Source organism: Hydra vulgaris, chromosome 08 (assembly GCF_038396675.1).
Source record: "Hydra vulgaris chromosome 08, alternate assembly HydraT2T_AEP".
Lineage (NCBI taxonomy): Eukaryota > Metazoa > Cnidaria > Hydrozoa > Anthoathecata > Hydridae > Hydra > Hydra vulgaris.
The window spans coordinates 4,610,001-4,627,606 of NC_088927.1; the positions used below are offsets into that span (position 1 = coordinate 4,610,001).

General features: G+C 28.2%; 1 protein-coding gene across 2 annotated transcripts in view; it reads left to right on the forward strand.

The window, feature by feature from the left end:
* LOC136082905 (ubiquitin carboxyl-terminal hydrolase 7-like) overlaps positions 1–17,606 on the forward strand; it is a 157,998-nt gene that overhangs the window by 10,399 nt on the left and 129,993 nt on the right. For both annotated transcript variants that reach the window (XR_010639822.1, XM_065802316.1), the window contains exons 3-4: positions 16,526–16,590; positions 16,741–16,829. Coding sequence is in view for 1 of the 2 variants with exons in the window: in XM_065802316.1 (XP_065658388.1) it covers positions 16,526–16,590; positions 16,741–16,829 (154 nt within the window). In the remaining variant the exon portion in view is untranslated. The remainder of the gene's footprint in view (positions 1–16,525; positions 16,591–16,740; positions 16,830–17,606) is intronic.

Sequence of the window (17,606 nt, forward strand, 5' to 3'; positions counted from 1 at the left end):
CTTCTTGTGCACTGTGTTATTCACAGGGAAAACTTGGTAGCTAAAAATCTTTCTCCTGTTCGAAATAAAATAATGACCTTGGTTGTAAAATCCATTAATTCTATTAAAGTAAGTGCAAAACAAAAGCGGATTTTTAAATTATTTTGTGAAGAAAACAAGGAAGCCCATGTGAGACTTTTACTTCACACTGATGTAAGATGGCTTTCGAAAGGAAACTGTTTAAAAAGATTTATGGAACTGTTTGATACTCTTAGTGATTTTTTAAGCAACAAAACTGAAATGCAATATCTGTTAATGATCGATTTTAAGGCATATTTGAGTTATTTAACTTTTGAGAAACTAAATATATTGAATAAAGAACTTCAAGGAACAAATAAAATTCTTGTCTATGCAAAAGCAAAGATATTTGGTTTTATAACGTCTATTGAACTATTTGAAAAAGACGTTTACCAAAAACAATTTGAAAAGTTTCATTGGCTTCAAAAATGTGAAGTAACTGATACCGCTATACTTAATATTGTCGAGCATCTAAAAAACTTATCAGCTGATTTAAAAGGAAGATTTTCCAGTTTAAAAGAAATTGATTTTCCAACTTGGTTGATGCAGCCAATGTTAGTTAATTTATCTCATATTTCAAATATGCAGTACCAAGAAGAATTAGCAGAAGTGCAGAATGACGAGTCAGTTAAAACTTTATTTAATATAAAAGAATCGATGGCATGGTTTTTTAAAGAGATCAAAATTAAATAACCAAGCACAACAGAATGTGCAAGAAAGCTATTATTATCGTTTCTTTCTTCATATTCAGCTGAATTCGTGCCATAACTGATTTAATACTTAAAAAAAGAAATCGTTTGGATATAACACAACGGGGAGATCTAAGAATGAAGCTAACAAAATTGGAACCCAATATATAATCTCTTTGTAACCAGAATTTTTTTGTTTAATAAAAAACTTTTTGTGACTTCTTCCTGCAGTAAATCATTTATGCTACTTATAAAAAATTTATAATATTAAAAATTATTCTTATGTAACATGGGGGGACATTTTAAGTTTTTATGAGCTTTGGTGGGGCATGGCACTAAAAAGGTTGGGAAACACTGAGCTAGAGCTCTGAAACTTCCAGCATTTTGGTATATTTAATAAAAGTACTAAAAATTGTTTTCAGAGCCAACTGGAGAACTCCACATTTTTGAATCTCTTTTTTTTTTTTTTGATTTTACTTGCTCTTTCAGACTTTTCTTTGGTTTTACTTTATCTTGACAGCATTTGTGTAGTCCCAATGAATGCATTGTTTTAGCATTATTTTTTGAAAAAAAGCTTTGTAAAGGTATTTAAATGCCTTTTTTTTTGATTTGTTTTAGTATTAGTTTTTTTGTCTGGATAAAATAGGTTAGTAGCCCTGACAAAAGTTTACCATAAAGAAGCTGGGCATATTTGTAGCTATGCTGCTGCTTTTTGCTTCTCTTATTCAGCGTGGTTGTTGTCAGGGCCAACCCTAAGAGGTCTCTCATTGAGGGGGGGGGGGGGGGTTGTATGTGTTTTTTGCTAACTAGAGACACACACACAAATAAGGTACTTAATATTTGACATTTGCCAACTATATGTCAAAACCTGCCAACTGAAATGCTAAATGTACAAATATGCTAACTCAAATGCATATATAATAGCTAGGGGGGAGGGGATACCCCTTACACCACCCATTCAGGATGGCCCTGGTCGGCCCTGGTTGAAGCAATCGCTCTAACAGAAATAAAAATTAATTTTTTTTAATTTATTTATTAATAGCTAATTATGTCTGGAATGAACTAACTTTAATTAGTCTATTCCACACAACAAGTATTCCAGTTAGCCATTTCCAGAAACAACTTTCATTTTGGTTAGATTGGTTTTTAACAACAACCATGCTGAATAAAAGAAGCCAAATTACAAAACTTAGAATAAAATTGTAAAATGCAGAGCCATTTTCAAAGCAAGAACAATAAACCAGACAGTCTTTTAAAATTTTTTTTAAATAATTGATTTAAATAACATCAAGAATAATTGGAAAAAAAAAAAATTCAAGTTAAAAAAGGAAAAGTATTTAACTTAAAAAGTGTCTTGATGTTATTTCATCATATAGATGAAATAATATCAAGTTCTTTTTTTTTCAGTAAATTTTTGTTACTTTTTTTTCAAAAGTTTAGAGCGAAGGTTAATTTAACAATTTTTTTGTGAATAAGCAATCAAATGACGTGAACTTCATTGTTAAAATTTGTCAAAGAATAACGAAGAAAATTAAGTTTTTATAAGTGACTTTTAGTGTACAAGATCATTTGTATTTTTCAAACAATGTTATCAAATTAATTTTTTTTTTCAAATTTAATTCATCATTGGTTATTGTTTTTTTATTACATAAAGACATTCTTTAATGCAGTGGCTGATTTTTAATTTTTATAATTTTTAATTTTTCTTTTAATTTAAAATTTGCCTTACAGATAATTGCTTTTCTTTTATAAAATATACAAATGGCGGGGGCAAGAAGGAAACAAAAATAGTCTTATTGCCAAGCCCCTAAATATCTGTACATAATAAAGTCATTAAAAACTTTTCATTAAAAATTGACGATCATGTGTTTTTCTGAAGTTTGAGTTTAATAAGTTTATTTTAGTTGACAATTATAGTTTTGTGTTTTTAGGGAATATACCTAAAAAATTAATATATAAGTTGCTGAAATACCAAATTCTCCTGTTTCAGTATGTTATTTTAGAAAAAAAAAATCTCTTTCTAAAATAACATACTAAAGCAGAATAAATATTGCATAAATAACAGAAATTTTGAATAATTTTAGCTTTTTAACATATAAATAAAATATTAAAAAAAAAAATTATCCGTGAATATATAAATTAAACAAAATACAAGACTTAATTTTAAATTGATTTAAATATAAGTATTGCGTGGTATTATAGCATGTGAAAAGCAATGTAAAATTGTTTCATAATTTGAAAATGCTGCAATTCCTTTTTTCACCAAACTGATTAGAATTACTTAATCAACAGCATCTTTAATAAATAGTATTATTAACAGTTATGTACAAATGAGGTCTTTTAATGTGTTGTTAAAAACCATTTTAAACTCATTTATAGACTTTATGGTAACCAATAATATAATGATGTCTACACACGTAAATTTTGAAATGTAATATTAATAAATACACTTTTGGTAAATAAAACATACTTAAGTACCAAACTTAAGTATGTTCTTATTTATATCACATTAGAATGTTTAGGAAAATGTTGAAACAACCACCTTATTCGATTTGGGTGTAAACTTTATACTATCACAATTTTTGAATTTTGAATTTTAAAACCTGTCGACTTAAATTTAGTGTAAGAAAATAAAAAATAAAATTTATTAATTTGTTGCCCTCACGTTTGGGGTTGGAATGGTAAATGTTTTTTCCAGGCTCCCTTCACCACAAGTTTTATTTCTTAATCTACGTATAAATCATTGCTTAGCTACTGCTCGGGTTATACATATACTACGCAATGGCGTAGCAAAATATTTTGGGCCAGTAGGCATACCAGTCCAGGTGCCCAATTTCTGTTTCTCTAGAACTATATTGAATAACTTTTACTAAACAAAACAACAAAAAAAACTCTTTAAATACATCTTGAGGCTCCTGAACCTCACGGCCCTGGGTCTAGTTGCTTGATTGACAGTAAATGTTGCTTACACAGCCTGATAAAGATATTTACATAAATAGTTCTAAATTTTTCACTCCCATAAAATAGTGTAGTTCTTAAAACCAGTGCCGGATTAAGACTTGCAGGGTTTAGGGATGCTTTTAAGCAGGTGGCCTTTTTTCTTATTAAAGTGGCAAAAAAAACCTTACAAAAATAAAGTATCCTCTTAAAAATTTTGGAGCTCCTAAATCTGCAAGACACAGGGTTGTAGCCCCCAAAATCCAGGACTGCTTTAAACTTTCCCTCCTTAGTTTTTCAATAATAAAAACTTTTACGCAAAAAACCTGTAAAAAGAATTAACAATTATGCCTTTCAAATAGTCCCTTTCTGAGTCTCCCATGAGTATATGCCTTCTCACTGCCATGTTTCAGATTTGTCTGAATTCTAGACTTTACTTTTTTTGCATTACTGTTGTACAAAATCCTGTCAAAGTTATTGTACAATATAAGTAAATTTACTTACTTTATATAAATTACTTTTAATTTCCTTTACAAGTTTTATAAAATGTAAGCTTATGTAATTTAAATTTTATTTTATATAATTTATTTTTAATAAAGATTTGTTATTACTTTTAAAATAAAAAATTCCTACTTAAAACATATTATTTTCATTGTAAATTTAATTTACATTTGGTAGCATATTACTTTTATGTAATTTACTTTCATATGCAAGTTTTTTTTTTTACATTAATTTTTTTTAATTAGTTACTTTTATAGGTAAATGTAAATTACAGTTTGAGAAACTTTTATATTATGTAATGTAATTTTCAATAGTAATTAACTTTTAAATGTAAAAGTAAACAGCTTTTTCATGTGACTTTGACATTTAAAATGTAAATTGCTTTTTGACATAATCTTCTTTTACATAATTTACTTTTGAAAGTAAAAAAACTTACATTATAAAGTAAAAGTCCTTTCAAAAAAATTAATTGCTAATTCAGAAATGTAAATTTACAGTAAACGTTTGAAATTACTTACGTAATTTACTTTTTGATAAAAATTAACTTACTCGTGTAAGTAAAAAAAAAGTAGGTAAAAGTGCCATCCCTAATGATAATCTTAGACAGAGATTAGAAAAAATGTTGCATTGAACCAGGTTTGTCAGAGAAGATTAAAGGGGTTTAGGCATCAGTAGGAAGAGAGGTAGCAGCTTTAGGAGGAAGTGGTAGAGGCAGGAGAAAGAAAACTTGGAGAGAGTGCATTACATATGTTATAACTAGTTTTAGTCACGGAAAGAAAATGTTTTATATTAGAGAAACAACATAAAATGGGAAAGCTAAAGTTTGATGATGATGGTGATGATAATAAGGATCGTATTGATAATGATGATGTTTATATATAAGTATACATGAATATATATATATATATATATATATATATATATATATATATATATATATATATATATATATATATATATATATATATATATCAAATTTAAAAAAAAGCTTTAGGATGTATCAATGTTTATGCAGCAAATGTTTATGCAAACTTGGCCCCAACTATTTTTCATTTTTTAAACCTGGTCCTGGTTCTGTCAAATTTCAACCCTGTTCCCTTACTAATTGGCAGGGCTCTTCTATTTCTTTGAAAGATATATTGAAACATTTAGGTGGTGGTGATGGTTTTTTAAGTTTAGTATTTTTGGCCAAATATACTAACAGGGACACCATTTATGCGTAACATGGCTCTGTTATTACTTTGATATTTTACAGCTGTTGATGGAATCAACCTTTCTGAGAGCTACCATAAAGATTAGGAAACTACTATCAGTTAGTTTAGAACCATTAACCTGAATTTTAGAGTTTATCCTCATTAGCAGATAACAGGAAGAGTTGTATAGCCACTATCAACAAGGCACAAGCAAAAATCTATGAGTCAAGAAGATCCAGAATTCTCCATCCTTGGCAGGAAACTATGTAACACTGGTTTACATTTGCGCCAGCCTAATAAATGAAGATGGGGTGTGAGGCTCTACCTCAGAATTATTTGCCTTGGAGACCCTCTACAAGACAGTAGCTGAATGCCATTTTTGTAAAATTCTTTTTTTTTAAAAAGAATTTTACAAAAATGGTGAACAAACAAAAAAAAAAGTTTTTTCTTTATTACATTTGTATATAGATAATAAACCAAAAATTTATTTATTTAAAACATTAATAACTACTAAAATTGAAAAATATAATGATATATAGTTAATAAAAATATAGTTAATAAATGTTTAAAATACTTTGAACAACTTTCAATAATTATTTACTAATAACGTGTTATTTCCAACAAAAGTATTTGTTAAAGTCATTAGTAAAATAGTTTTTTTATCGTAACTAAAGTAACATTTGTCCACCGGTAAATTCATATATTCAAAAAATGTCTTTAAATCAAAAATGTCTTTAAATCTTATTTTAAGATAAAACTAAACAAGATAAACAAAAATGATTAAAATAATGATTGAAAAAATGATGACTAAAAGTCATTGTCGCGGCACTAGTTTTAACTAGGGAAGAAGAGAAGAGGTACTTAGAAAGATACCTCCCTCCCCCAAACTTTAGAATTGTACTTATTTACTTCAATATTTTTTACATTTAAAATTACAAGTAAAACCTTTAACATATAACACAGTTGCATTACATTTCTTTAATGTTTTTGGAAACTTAGGCTATAATGATATTTTACCCTCTCATTAAGATTTATATAAAAAGCAAATTTGGACATTAAAAAATGGGCCAAAGAGACCTAGTTATTTTAAATAAGTTAGCTTTATCTATTTGATGTTTTTATAAAAGCTTTTCTGTAAGAAAACTCTTAACAAATTCATTCAATTAAGCTGTTTTTACTGCTGAGTTAAGCAAATAAATTATTAAACCTGTTGTTTGTGCCAAAAATCGATACTTAATACAAATGGAAACTTCTAGTACAAAAAGTGATAAAAGTATAAATGGTTCTATTCACATATAAAAAAATAACGGAAATATAAAAAACAAAGCAAAAATGGCCAATATATCCATTCAAAACAATAATTGCAAAGATAAAAAGTATAGAAATTTACTTGAGAAACAAAAAACATTTTTCTTGAGATAAAATAAAAATATAAACTTTAAAAAAAATTACAAAAAATGTATTAAAAAAAATTACAAAATAATGTAAAAATACTCACCATAAAAAAGTATCAAAAATACTTACAAAAACAATTTAAATTGAAACATTGTTTCATTAAATTTCACGGAAAAAATCATATAAACTTTTTGTTCAATACTGTGTTTACAAGTCCCTCTGTAATAAGGTTACAACTAATAATAGTTACAATATATATTTCACAGACAGGAGGTAATCCACTGCTATTAAGAGTGGTAGCCCTTCTATCTAGGATCAACATGATTAGAAACCTAGAATTGAAATAAGATGTTGATGATTTTAAAGCTGAGATAACCAAGGAACTTGAGGAGATGAAACACAGATAGTGCTACTGTCTCAAGACATGAAACTTAGAATTGAAAATACTAAACTGGTTAATAGACTAGACAAGCTTGAAACCATCTTAGCTCAAACATCTGTAACAAGTAAAAAGTTATTCTCAGTGGTTGCATAAGATGCAGCTCAATCCATCAATGTAGATGAAGCCAACATTTTAAATGGAATTAGTAAACAGACACAGGGCAAAACAAAGAAAGAAAGAAATGTAATCATATTTGGGATTCCAGAATCAACCAAAACAATCGAAATAGACCAAAAAAATAAAAACAAAAATAAAATAAAAAGAGTGTTTGACTGTTTGAACCTTAATAGTAGCAAGATGACAAAAATTCACAGGTTAAAATCAGTAAATAAATCAAGTCCAATGTTATTGAATTAGAGAGCACAGAATACAAGGCAGTAGTGTTAAAAGCAGCAAAAAAACTGAAAGACAGTGTTTGTTACCAACGCACAGTATACATTAATCCTGATTTGACACGCTCAACGAATTGTACGAAAGCAAGTAGTGGATGAGCGAAACATGCTGCACGAATCGACATGTCAACATTGTACATCATCCGAAATGGAGCAGTAGCTATGATTTAAGTATCACCTGTAGGTACGGCAGTGACAACAGTTTTAATCGACAGCTAATCGACATTAGCAACTCCAACAAATGCAAACACTTCATCTGCAACAGCTAGATCAAGTCAAAAAGTCACAAATGCATAACAACCATAGCATAAGCCATTCCATTAACAAAAATAACAAAAAGTTCACTGGTATGTTTATAGCTGGAGATTTCAACTACCCCAACATTGAATGGTCTGACAATTTGTGCGTTAGTGTTAAAGGTAACTGTCATTAGAGCTTAAACTTTGTCGACAATTTAAACCAATAGTATCTCCACCAGTGTATGTCCGAACCAGCGTTTCAGATTGAGGATGGAAAACAAACAAACGTTCTAGATCTTGTAATAACAGACGACAGTGAGAGAGTAGGAAAATAGACAATAGACAAGGAAATAGGACCACCACTAGGATCAAGCGATAAGGGACACAATGTCATTCAATGGAGTATCATCACAAACAGCACCATTATAAGAGAAATCTATCACAACAAATCATACACCTACAGGAATCACCTTTATACAAGAATGAATGCAGCACTAGAGTGTATTGACTAGGATAAGGAGTTTGCAGGTAAATTTGCATATGAGTGTTATAAAATCTACTTAGAAAAATATATCAGCATGTGTCAGCAATTTATTTTTCCCAAACAAAACAAAATAAAAAGTGCAATAAAGGACCCACATATACTGTCTGAAATTAGGTGACTAATACGTATTAAAAAAAAACTGTGGAGTTGTCTAAGAGCAACAAGTCATAAAAATGTTGAATTATTAAATGTATACAAAGTGACAAAAAAGAATGTGAAAAAAGCTGTGAAGAAATCAGCCAGCGAAAACAAAAAAATATTTGTTGACAAGATAAAAACAGATCCTTGGATATTCTATTCGTATGCGAAAAGACACACAAAGTTAAAACATAAATTACAAATTTTGAGAGACAATACAGGTGCAATAATCTTCAGCAAGGAAAAAATTGTCAACTGTCTAAATGAAAGTTTTCAATCTGTTTTTGTGTTTGTGGGAGATACAGTGTTTCCAAAATTCGATAAAGTAATATATGAAGACATTGAATGGGACTGAATGAGTGCGTTAAATTCAGAGAATGGAAAAAATAAACTAAAACATTCGGACAAAAACAAAGCGATGAGCAGTGATATAGTTAGTCCGTATGTACTTAAGCAATGTGCGTCAACACTCTTGAAACATCTAGCAATCATATTCAACCTTACAATTGAGTCGGCACAATACCAAATAGTTGGAGTGAAGCAAATATAACCCCTTTGTTCAAGAAGGGCAGCCCATATGTAGCATTAAACTAAATACCACTGTATTTAATGTCAGTTCCATGCAAAATTTTGGAAGGATTTGCTTGTGTAGCAATCACTGACCATTTGCAAGATGCTCTATTGCGACACCAGCATGGTTTTGTGAAGAAAAGGGCTTGTGTAACTTACTTACTGGAAACAATGGATTTTTTGACATACATGGAGTGCAAGTGTCCAATCGACATGATATACCTCGATTTCAGCAAAACCTTTGACAAGGTACCCCACAAAAGGCTGTTATTTAAGTGTAAAGTATATGGGATATCCTGTGTTTTGTTGAGATGGATCGAGGTTTTTTTAACCAATCGTAGGCAACGCATTGTAATGGGAGAAGTTTCATCGTTATGGTTGAATATACTCAGTGGTGTTCCTCATGGATCTGTTCTTGGGCCTCTTTTGTTTTTGACATTCAACGACATACCAAAAACACTACAATGTATATGCAAACTTTACACTGACAACAGCAAGCTAATCAAACTGATAAAAAACATTTTGGATACATTCAGTTTGCAAAACACTATCAACAAGTTAGTTGAATGGACAAGTATATGGTTTATGGAATTAAACAAAGAGAAGTGCAATATTATGCACATTGGTAAAAAGAACCCTAAGATCATCTATACGATTACAGAAAATGGTGTTGAATACAAACTAGGTAATACATAAGTAGAGTGTGACCTCGGCATGTTGATCCCATCAGACATCAAATGGTATCATCAAGTTAATGCAGCAGCAGCAAAAGCGCAAAATGTACTCAGAGTCATCAAGCATGTCTTCACTCATTTAATTACTGAAATGATTTGTACTCTGTACATAGTGCTAGTTAGACTGCACCTTGAGTTTGCAATCCCTGTATGGAATCCTACTTTGAAAGGTGACATTGAAACATTAGAAAAGGTCCAACGTCGCGCAACCAAACTGGTTTAGAATCTCAAACATCTGTGTTATGAGGAGCGATTATCCAAAATGAAATTGACTACGTTAGAGACTAGGCGTTTACGCAGCGATCTAATACAAGATAAAAAATTATTGAACAATTTAGATCATAATACATGGCTTAAACCACAACAATTTGCACTGTCATTATGAGCAAACGGACCAGTATCAGCAATAAGAGGTCATAATCTAAGAATCGAAAAAGAAAATGTCAAGCCTTCTTTGTCTTGACAAGCATTTTTTAGTAACTGTATTGGGAATAAATGGAATGCATTACCGGTTCATGTGGTGTCTTCAATGCGCAGTCTTTGAACTCTTTTAAAGCAAGACTTGATAGATTTTTATTATAAATTTTTTGAAATTTATTTAACTCTAATTTTTTTTTATATATAATTTTGATTTTTAACAAATTGTAAATTATTATAAATAAAATAAGTGTAGTGTAGGCTGTCATAATGCATGTATAACCATATATGTGTTTTGCAATGTAATTTGCTACATCATCTATAGTACTATTACTATTACTATATAACTTTTAGTAAATGGTATAAAAATTATCAAACTTCGGTTTAGCTTTTTGAATACAATCAACATTCAGAACATTTCTTAAATTCTGCTATGTAGGAACTTTGGAAAATCAGTCACAAGTGAAGGAGTTTGACTTAAAAAACGGAACTAAATTATTAATTGAATACACTTAATACACATTAATTTGTTATGCACTATTTATTTATTTAGAAACTTAAAAATGTGACTAAACAGATAACAAACAAGAAACGTACTCTGTGAGGCTGGTTTTCTTTTGTGAAAGTTTCAAGACTTATTATTGCTAGTTTGAATTAATAACTCTTTTTAAAAAAGCAAGGCTAAAAATAAATGAAAAAAAAAATTTGCATTAACTCATTTATACAACTATCATTACCAGATTGCTCCATTCTGAAGGATACTGCTGAATTAGGATCATATATATTTAACTGATAGTATGTGGGTAGAAAACCTTCTTCAGGCCTTAAATTTCCTACACAATGCAAAATTTGCCCATAGACCCTAAAACAGAAAGAGCCATTATTTGAGGGTGGAGCTATATTGGCTGTAAAAGTAGCCAAAATAGCTCCTCCCTCAAATAAAGCAAAAGTAGAGAGGAAATATAACCCCTTAGGTGTTTAAAAACTTTTTGATTAACAGGATGATCAACATGGTTTCCTGTCATTAAATCAGTCAAAAATGGTGGATATGGAGAAAGAGGAGCTAATACAACTTTTCTTGAATGGCAGCACAAAAATGAGTTTTGTTCAAAAACTTCTTTGCACCACAATACTAAAAAATATGGTTTAATTTTCCGAGGTAGTTACTCTTTATAGCAATATTATTTCTTGCTATGTGATGCATTTATACTTACTGAGTTCCCGCCTAGCCTGATGTCTTTCATTTCTACAGCAATTTATCTCAGTTCAACTAGGCTTATCTCTTTCATTTCGACAATGATTTATCTCAGCTAGCCTAAGCTCAACTCTTTTATTTTAGCGACGGTTCTATTCATCTTGCCTAGCCTGATTTCTTTCATTTCGACAAAATCTAATGATTTCATTTTTTAAATTATCAGACATAACTAAGCATCAAAGGAGTGTGTAAAAATGATGTCTAATATAATTCAATCTTAAAATTAAAGTTGAACTTTAATTTTAAGATTGAACTTTTAATTTTCTTTCTTAAACTTATCTAAAATAAAGTGTAAGCAAATAAAACAGAGAATAGTTATCTTCTTCATTCTACCTCTACTCTTAGTTATATTTAAATTACATTTTTAAAATAATATAGCAATGTGTAAAGATAACATATTTCTATCAAGAACTTATATTAAAGTTATGAACAAATTGATATAATCTTTATAACTGTGTAATGTTATATATTTAAGATAGTTATTAATAATTATTAACAAAATATTATTAGTATTTAATCAAAAAAACAATAAAAAGTAATTTAAAAAAATTACAAAATTTTTACATTTTTACAAGAACTCATAAATAACGCAAATTGAAAAAATTAAAAGGCCTGTCTGCTCAGCAATTACTGCTAGCATTGAATGGTGAAATGTAATCCTCCTTAACTTTAAAACGCATTTAATGCAAGAATATATAAATAATAATAAATAAGTAAATACAAAACTAATAATAGAAAACCTCAATAAAAAATCATATATTTGCTTTTAGTGAAGAGACTTGGAAATATATTATTTAATTGAAACTTCTTGAACTATTTTAATTTTTTTTTATATATTTAATATTCTAAAAAAAAGGTCAATAATACAATGCAGAAAAATTAAAATGCGTGTATATATATATTATATATATATATATATATATATATATATATATATATATATATATATATATATATATATATATATACATATATGTAAAACATTTAAATATTATCATGGAGAAAATATTCTCTATACAAAAAATCCTGAGAATTTAATGAGAGTTATTAAAACTTATGTTATAACACTTTGTATTCTTACCTTTATAAAAAAAACAATAAATTTAAATTAAACATATTTAATGAAGGAAAGTAGAAACTTTTTAATTGTTTAAATGGGGAGCAGCTATTATTATAAAGGAAGCCCGTTTTTTAACAAAATTTATTTATTTACAAAAGCATAAATTGTTAACAAAAAAGAAAAGGGTATATATCTTTGAAACAAATTTTTTTTTTAATTAACGAAATACAATTTGTTAACAAAAAGAAACAGAGTATTTATGTTTTCAACAAAATTTACTTAAAAAGTAACTTTATATAATCATTTAATGAAGTATATATCTTTTCAATAAAATTTACTTAAAATTATAAATATTGAACAAATTATAGATGTTAAAAAACTATATATCTTTTCAACATTTCTTTTAAACACATTCTTTCAACAATATTTTTCAATATTTTATGAATACACTAACTACAAACAGATTTAATTTATGTGTTTCATCATCATACACACTTGGATTTGTTGAGAGCAAGAATAATTTACTGGCACAGAAAGTATTCTTGCTCTCAACAAATCCAAGTCATGTTATAGCAAAGTACACCATTTCGCTAGCAAGATCAACATTCTTGCTGTAAACTAAGCCAAGTCACAACAGTTTGAAACCATGTAAACAACATAATAACAACTTACCAACTATAAACACATAACATTATAACACATCACTAACATACTATGTTACATAGAAGCACTTCTTATATAAAAGATATTAACACACTCATAAACCCATATAACATTAACACATATAAACATAATAAATAACACATTTTGTACAAACATTTTTACACATTTTGCCACTTTTTGTACAATCGGCATCGGCCTCATTTTCCAATTTTCCATCCGATAGCATTTTAATATTTTCATCCTGCATTAGGATGATAATTAAATAAATAAACTAAACTTTATGCATTACTTAGAACTTTTTTGATAAATTTTTATTTTGACTTTGCTTACAGGCAATATTATTTATTCATAAGATGATGTTTATAAGCTTTAATTTAACAGCTGAATGTACTTATATTTTTACTACCATTGTGTTGTTTTTAGAATAATTTTATTTTGTGTTGTTCTATTGTTTATACTTAAAAGTAACCTATTTAAGCATTGTTATCTTATGTGTTCAAGTATAACCTACTATATTATATTTATACAACTTTATTTCTACATTTTTATTTGTTATTTTTGTTTTATTTCAATTCACCTCTCCAAGGCCACTGCAATCGAGGAGGCTACTTTAGATTTGGTTACAACCCTCTCTCAACTTTATAACCAAACACAAACCTTGACAAACAAGGCCGCTGCGTCGAGAAACAAGTTTAGTGCGGTTCTACCAGGGACATGGTGGGGATAGAACATCACAAAATAAAATAATTATAAAAACAACTTTATTATCTAAAAATAGTGTAGATATCTAAACAACATATGATTGTTGTTTAGATATCTAAATTACTATAAAATTAATAAAGAATTCTAAACTGCTTATGATAGTACCATTTTCTTTTTAAAATTGAAATAAAAAGGGTTCCTCGAAAATTGTATTTATTTTTTAAAAGTTTTCTTTTCATAGTAAAAAAAACTAAAAAATGTATATTTTTTGACCGAGTTTTTCTAATATCTTTTAAAATAATGGTTGGACTCTAATTTGAGTCCAAGTATTTGTTTACCAGTACTGATTCCATGAAAAAGATTACATGATTTAAAGTTGCATGGTTTTATATTTATAAAATTTTAATAATTAGTTAATTCATTGGTATCGGCCTTTTCCCATCCATCGGCATTAGCCAAAAAAGTGTGATCAGTACATCACTAATATATATACAAAATATATACCAATATAAGGTTGACAGTCAAATACTTAAATAACAAAGTCTATATTTCTCTTTTTGATTTAAGAAAAGTAAATTCATTACACACATTCATTGATGTACTTACAATAGGTGGTTGGCTATTCTGATATATAATTGCTTGCAGACACTGAGGTAGATCTGGAGAATTAGATAGTTTTTCGATATCGACATTTGAATTACTTGAATTTGGAGAAATATCATTAGTAATTTCATTTTTCGGGCGTTTGTCCATCCATTTTGATAATAAACTTTGTGTAGCATTGCGTTTACTCATATTAACATTAATAGTTAAGCTTTTATTAAAATTAAATACATATAAACTCAAAACAAAATGCAAAATACAATAAAGTTTTGTAGCAAACAATAATACAATTTACATTTAGTCATTATCACTACCTACTTTATATTATAGCTAAATACTTAGTATAAGTTAATTGGTAATACCACAGATTATATGATACTAGCTCTGTTCACTCGGGATGTAAACAAAAACCACAGTAATACAGTATAGAAAATTATCTTCTATACGGTGCAAAAACTATGAATATTATTACCGCAACAAAATCAGTGTAACCACAGTGTAGACATAAAATTTTTATAATATGATATCCTTACGATTTACGACCTTAATCAAACGGACAATTTTTTAAATAAATTATTAATTAATGTATTATTTATAAAAAAATACGAGCTAGGGGGGTAGGGCAGGGTGAATGCCCCCTTCGCCCTTGGTGTTTTAATATTTACTTGTTTGTTTTTATGTTTAAATAGGTTTGTTTACACTTTTGTCCGCCCGAGAAAAATATTATGTCTTGTAGTTCATAATATCTGCTTAATTAGTAAACCTATATTAAAATATCACACACTTCATTTTTAAAAATAAAATTGACTTTAAAATTGACTTTTTCTTTGAATAAGATAAGTAACATCAACTCTCATGTAACTTTAACTCATGGCTTGGTTAATATTTAGTTAATTGGGTTGTACCCAGACTACATATTTACTGCTTAGGTAGGTCTATGCTTTATTGTTCAAATCAACTAACTTGGTTTTTTAATTATTCACACTACAATACATATTTTTAGAGTGTATTTTTTGTTTTACTAATAAAATTATTATTTAAATTTTTGATAAGTTATTGACTTTCATTTTTGAGATCGTAAACCAATATTTTATATTTTACCATTATTATTATTTTATCTATTTTACTCAAAAATTAAAACAAACAATGGCGTCTTAACCCTTTTTTTTTTTTTCAAAAGAAAGATTTTATCTAGAACTAAAATCTATTATTTTGACATTCTTATATTTCTTTCCATTTAAATAGAGATTCAGTAAGCTGTAATTTATTGGTGATTTATTATTTGGAATATCAATCATGTGATGCATCATGGAATATGCATAAAATTGGAGCAAAGCCTAAAATACCAATTGTTATTACATAAACATTCTAGTTGTTTTAAATATATATTTTAAATTAACATAATAAACTATGTTAAATAAATTATCCTTTTGTTTTGTGGGTTGAGTTTTTTTTTTATATAAACAAAGTAATAACATTAAAAGTATGCTTAAGCAAAAATTATATAATGAATCACAATTTCTCTATGATATGTTTGTTTTTCTAGTTTATTAAAGTCCTCTATTGGAAGAGGGGTATAAAGCAGTTTATTAATTATTATTTCCTCTATCAGAAGAGGGTTTTAAAACAGTTAGTTAAAACAAAAAGAGTAGCCTTGACTATAGTTATCCAATGTGAGCTTTGGTAAGTTGAAAAAATGATGTTTATTTATGTTCATTTAAGATCAATAGTTTATTGATCAATTAATATTATGTTTTATATCATGTTTATTTAAAAAAAAAAACATGTTTGCTTATAATCATTTTCTTGCTTTCTTTTAATTAAATCATTTCCTGAATTTTAATGAAATTACTTTTGTAAGAAAAATATTCTAAACCTTTAAATTATTTTGTTCTTTTAACAGATTTGTTTGCATTAAATTTCTTTTATATTTTGTCAGAATGTTTTAATATATTATTGTAGTAATATCATTTTTTTTGTTAACTTATTATTAGAAATCTCACATTTGTTTTCTGAAAAAGAAAATGATTGGGGGTATAGTACGTTTGTTCCATGGAATGTAAGTATTTTTTGTGCTTTTTAACATTTGTGTTATTTAATTTATGTTTAATAATAACAGATATATTATTATATATTTGTTATATAAATTTTTTCAATTTTATTTTATGTTGCATTTGTAAAATAAAATTACATATTATATTTAAATCAGGATCTGATTGATGTTCATAAAGGTTACATTAAAAATGATATCATCACCCTAGAAGCATTTGTTCAAGCAGAAGCACCACATGGTGTTTTGTAAGTTTTTTTAGATTAACTTTCATCCTTTTATCTGTTATTTCCACATTTTCATGCTTTCTTGGAAAACAAACAAATAAATTTAAAAAAAAAAGATTTTGTCATAAGTAATGTGTTGATTTAGGCAGGTGTAGCAATACAGATTAACTCCCTAAAAAATTAACTCCCGTTTGAAACATTTTAACTCCCTAGTTATACTATTTTATGAACAAATTAACCCAGAGAGTTAAAATATTTTTAAGTATGGCAAACTGGGTTAACTGAGGGCTTAATTTTAATGTCTAATGCATTTCCAAAATATCATGCTCGGTTTTTTAAGGTACTGTTTGGAGGAAGTAGCTCCTTTTAATTATACCAGGTCAGATCAGGTTCATGATCATCACGATCACCCTGCTACTTGTATCATGTAACACAGTACTACCTGCCCCATACAATAAAAATACTCATTTTGGGCAAAAATTAACTGCATCCAGCTACAGTCTTGTAGGAGGTCTTTTAGGCAAAGACTCTAGGGGTAAGCAAAATAATTCTGCTTACCAGCCACGAACCCCTTTTTCACCTATTAGGCTGGCATAGATGTAAACCTGTGTTACATTGTTTCCTACCTAGAATGATGAATGCTAGACCTTCTTGACTTGTCTTAGGTTTTTGCTTGTGCTTCCTTGATAGTGGCTATGCAATTCTTTTTGTTATCTCCTAATGAGCATACAGCTCTAAAACTCAGTTTAATGGTTTTTAGGTCGGCTGGTGGTAAGGTTTCCCGAACTTTGTGGTAGC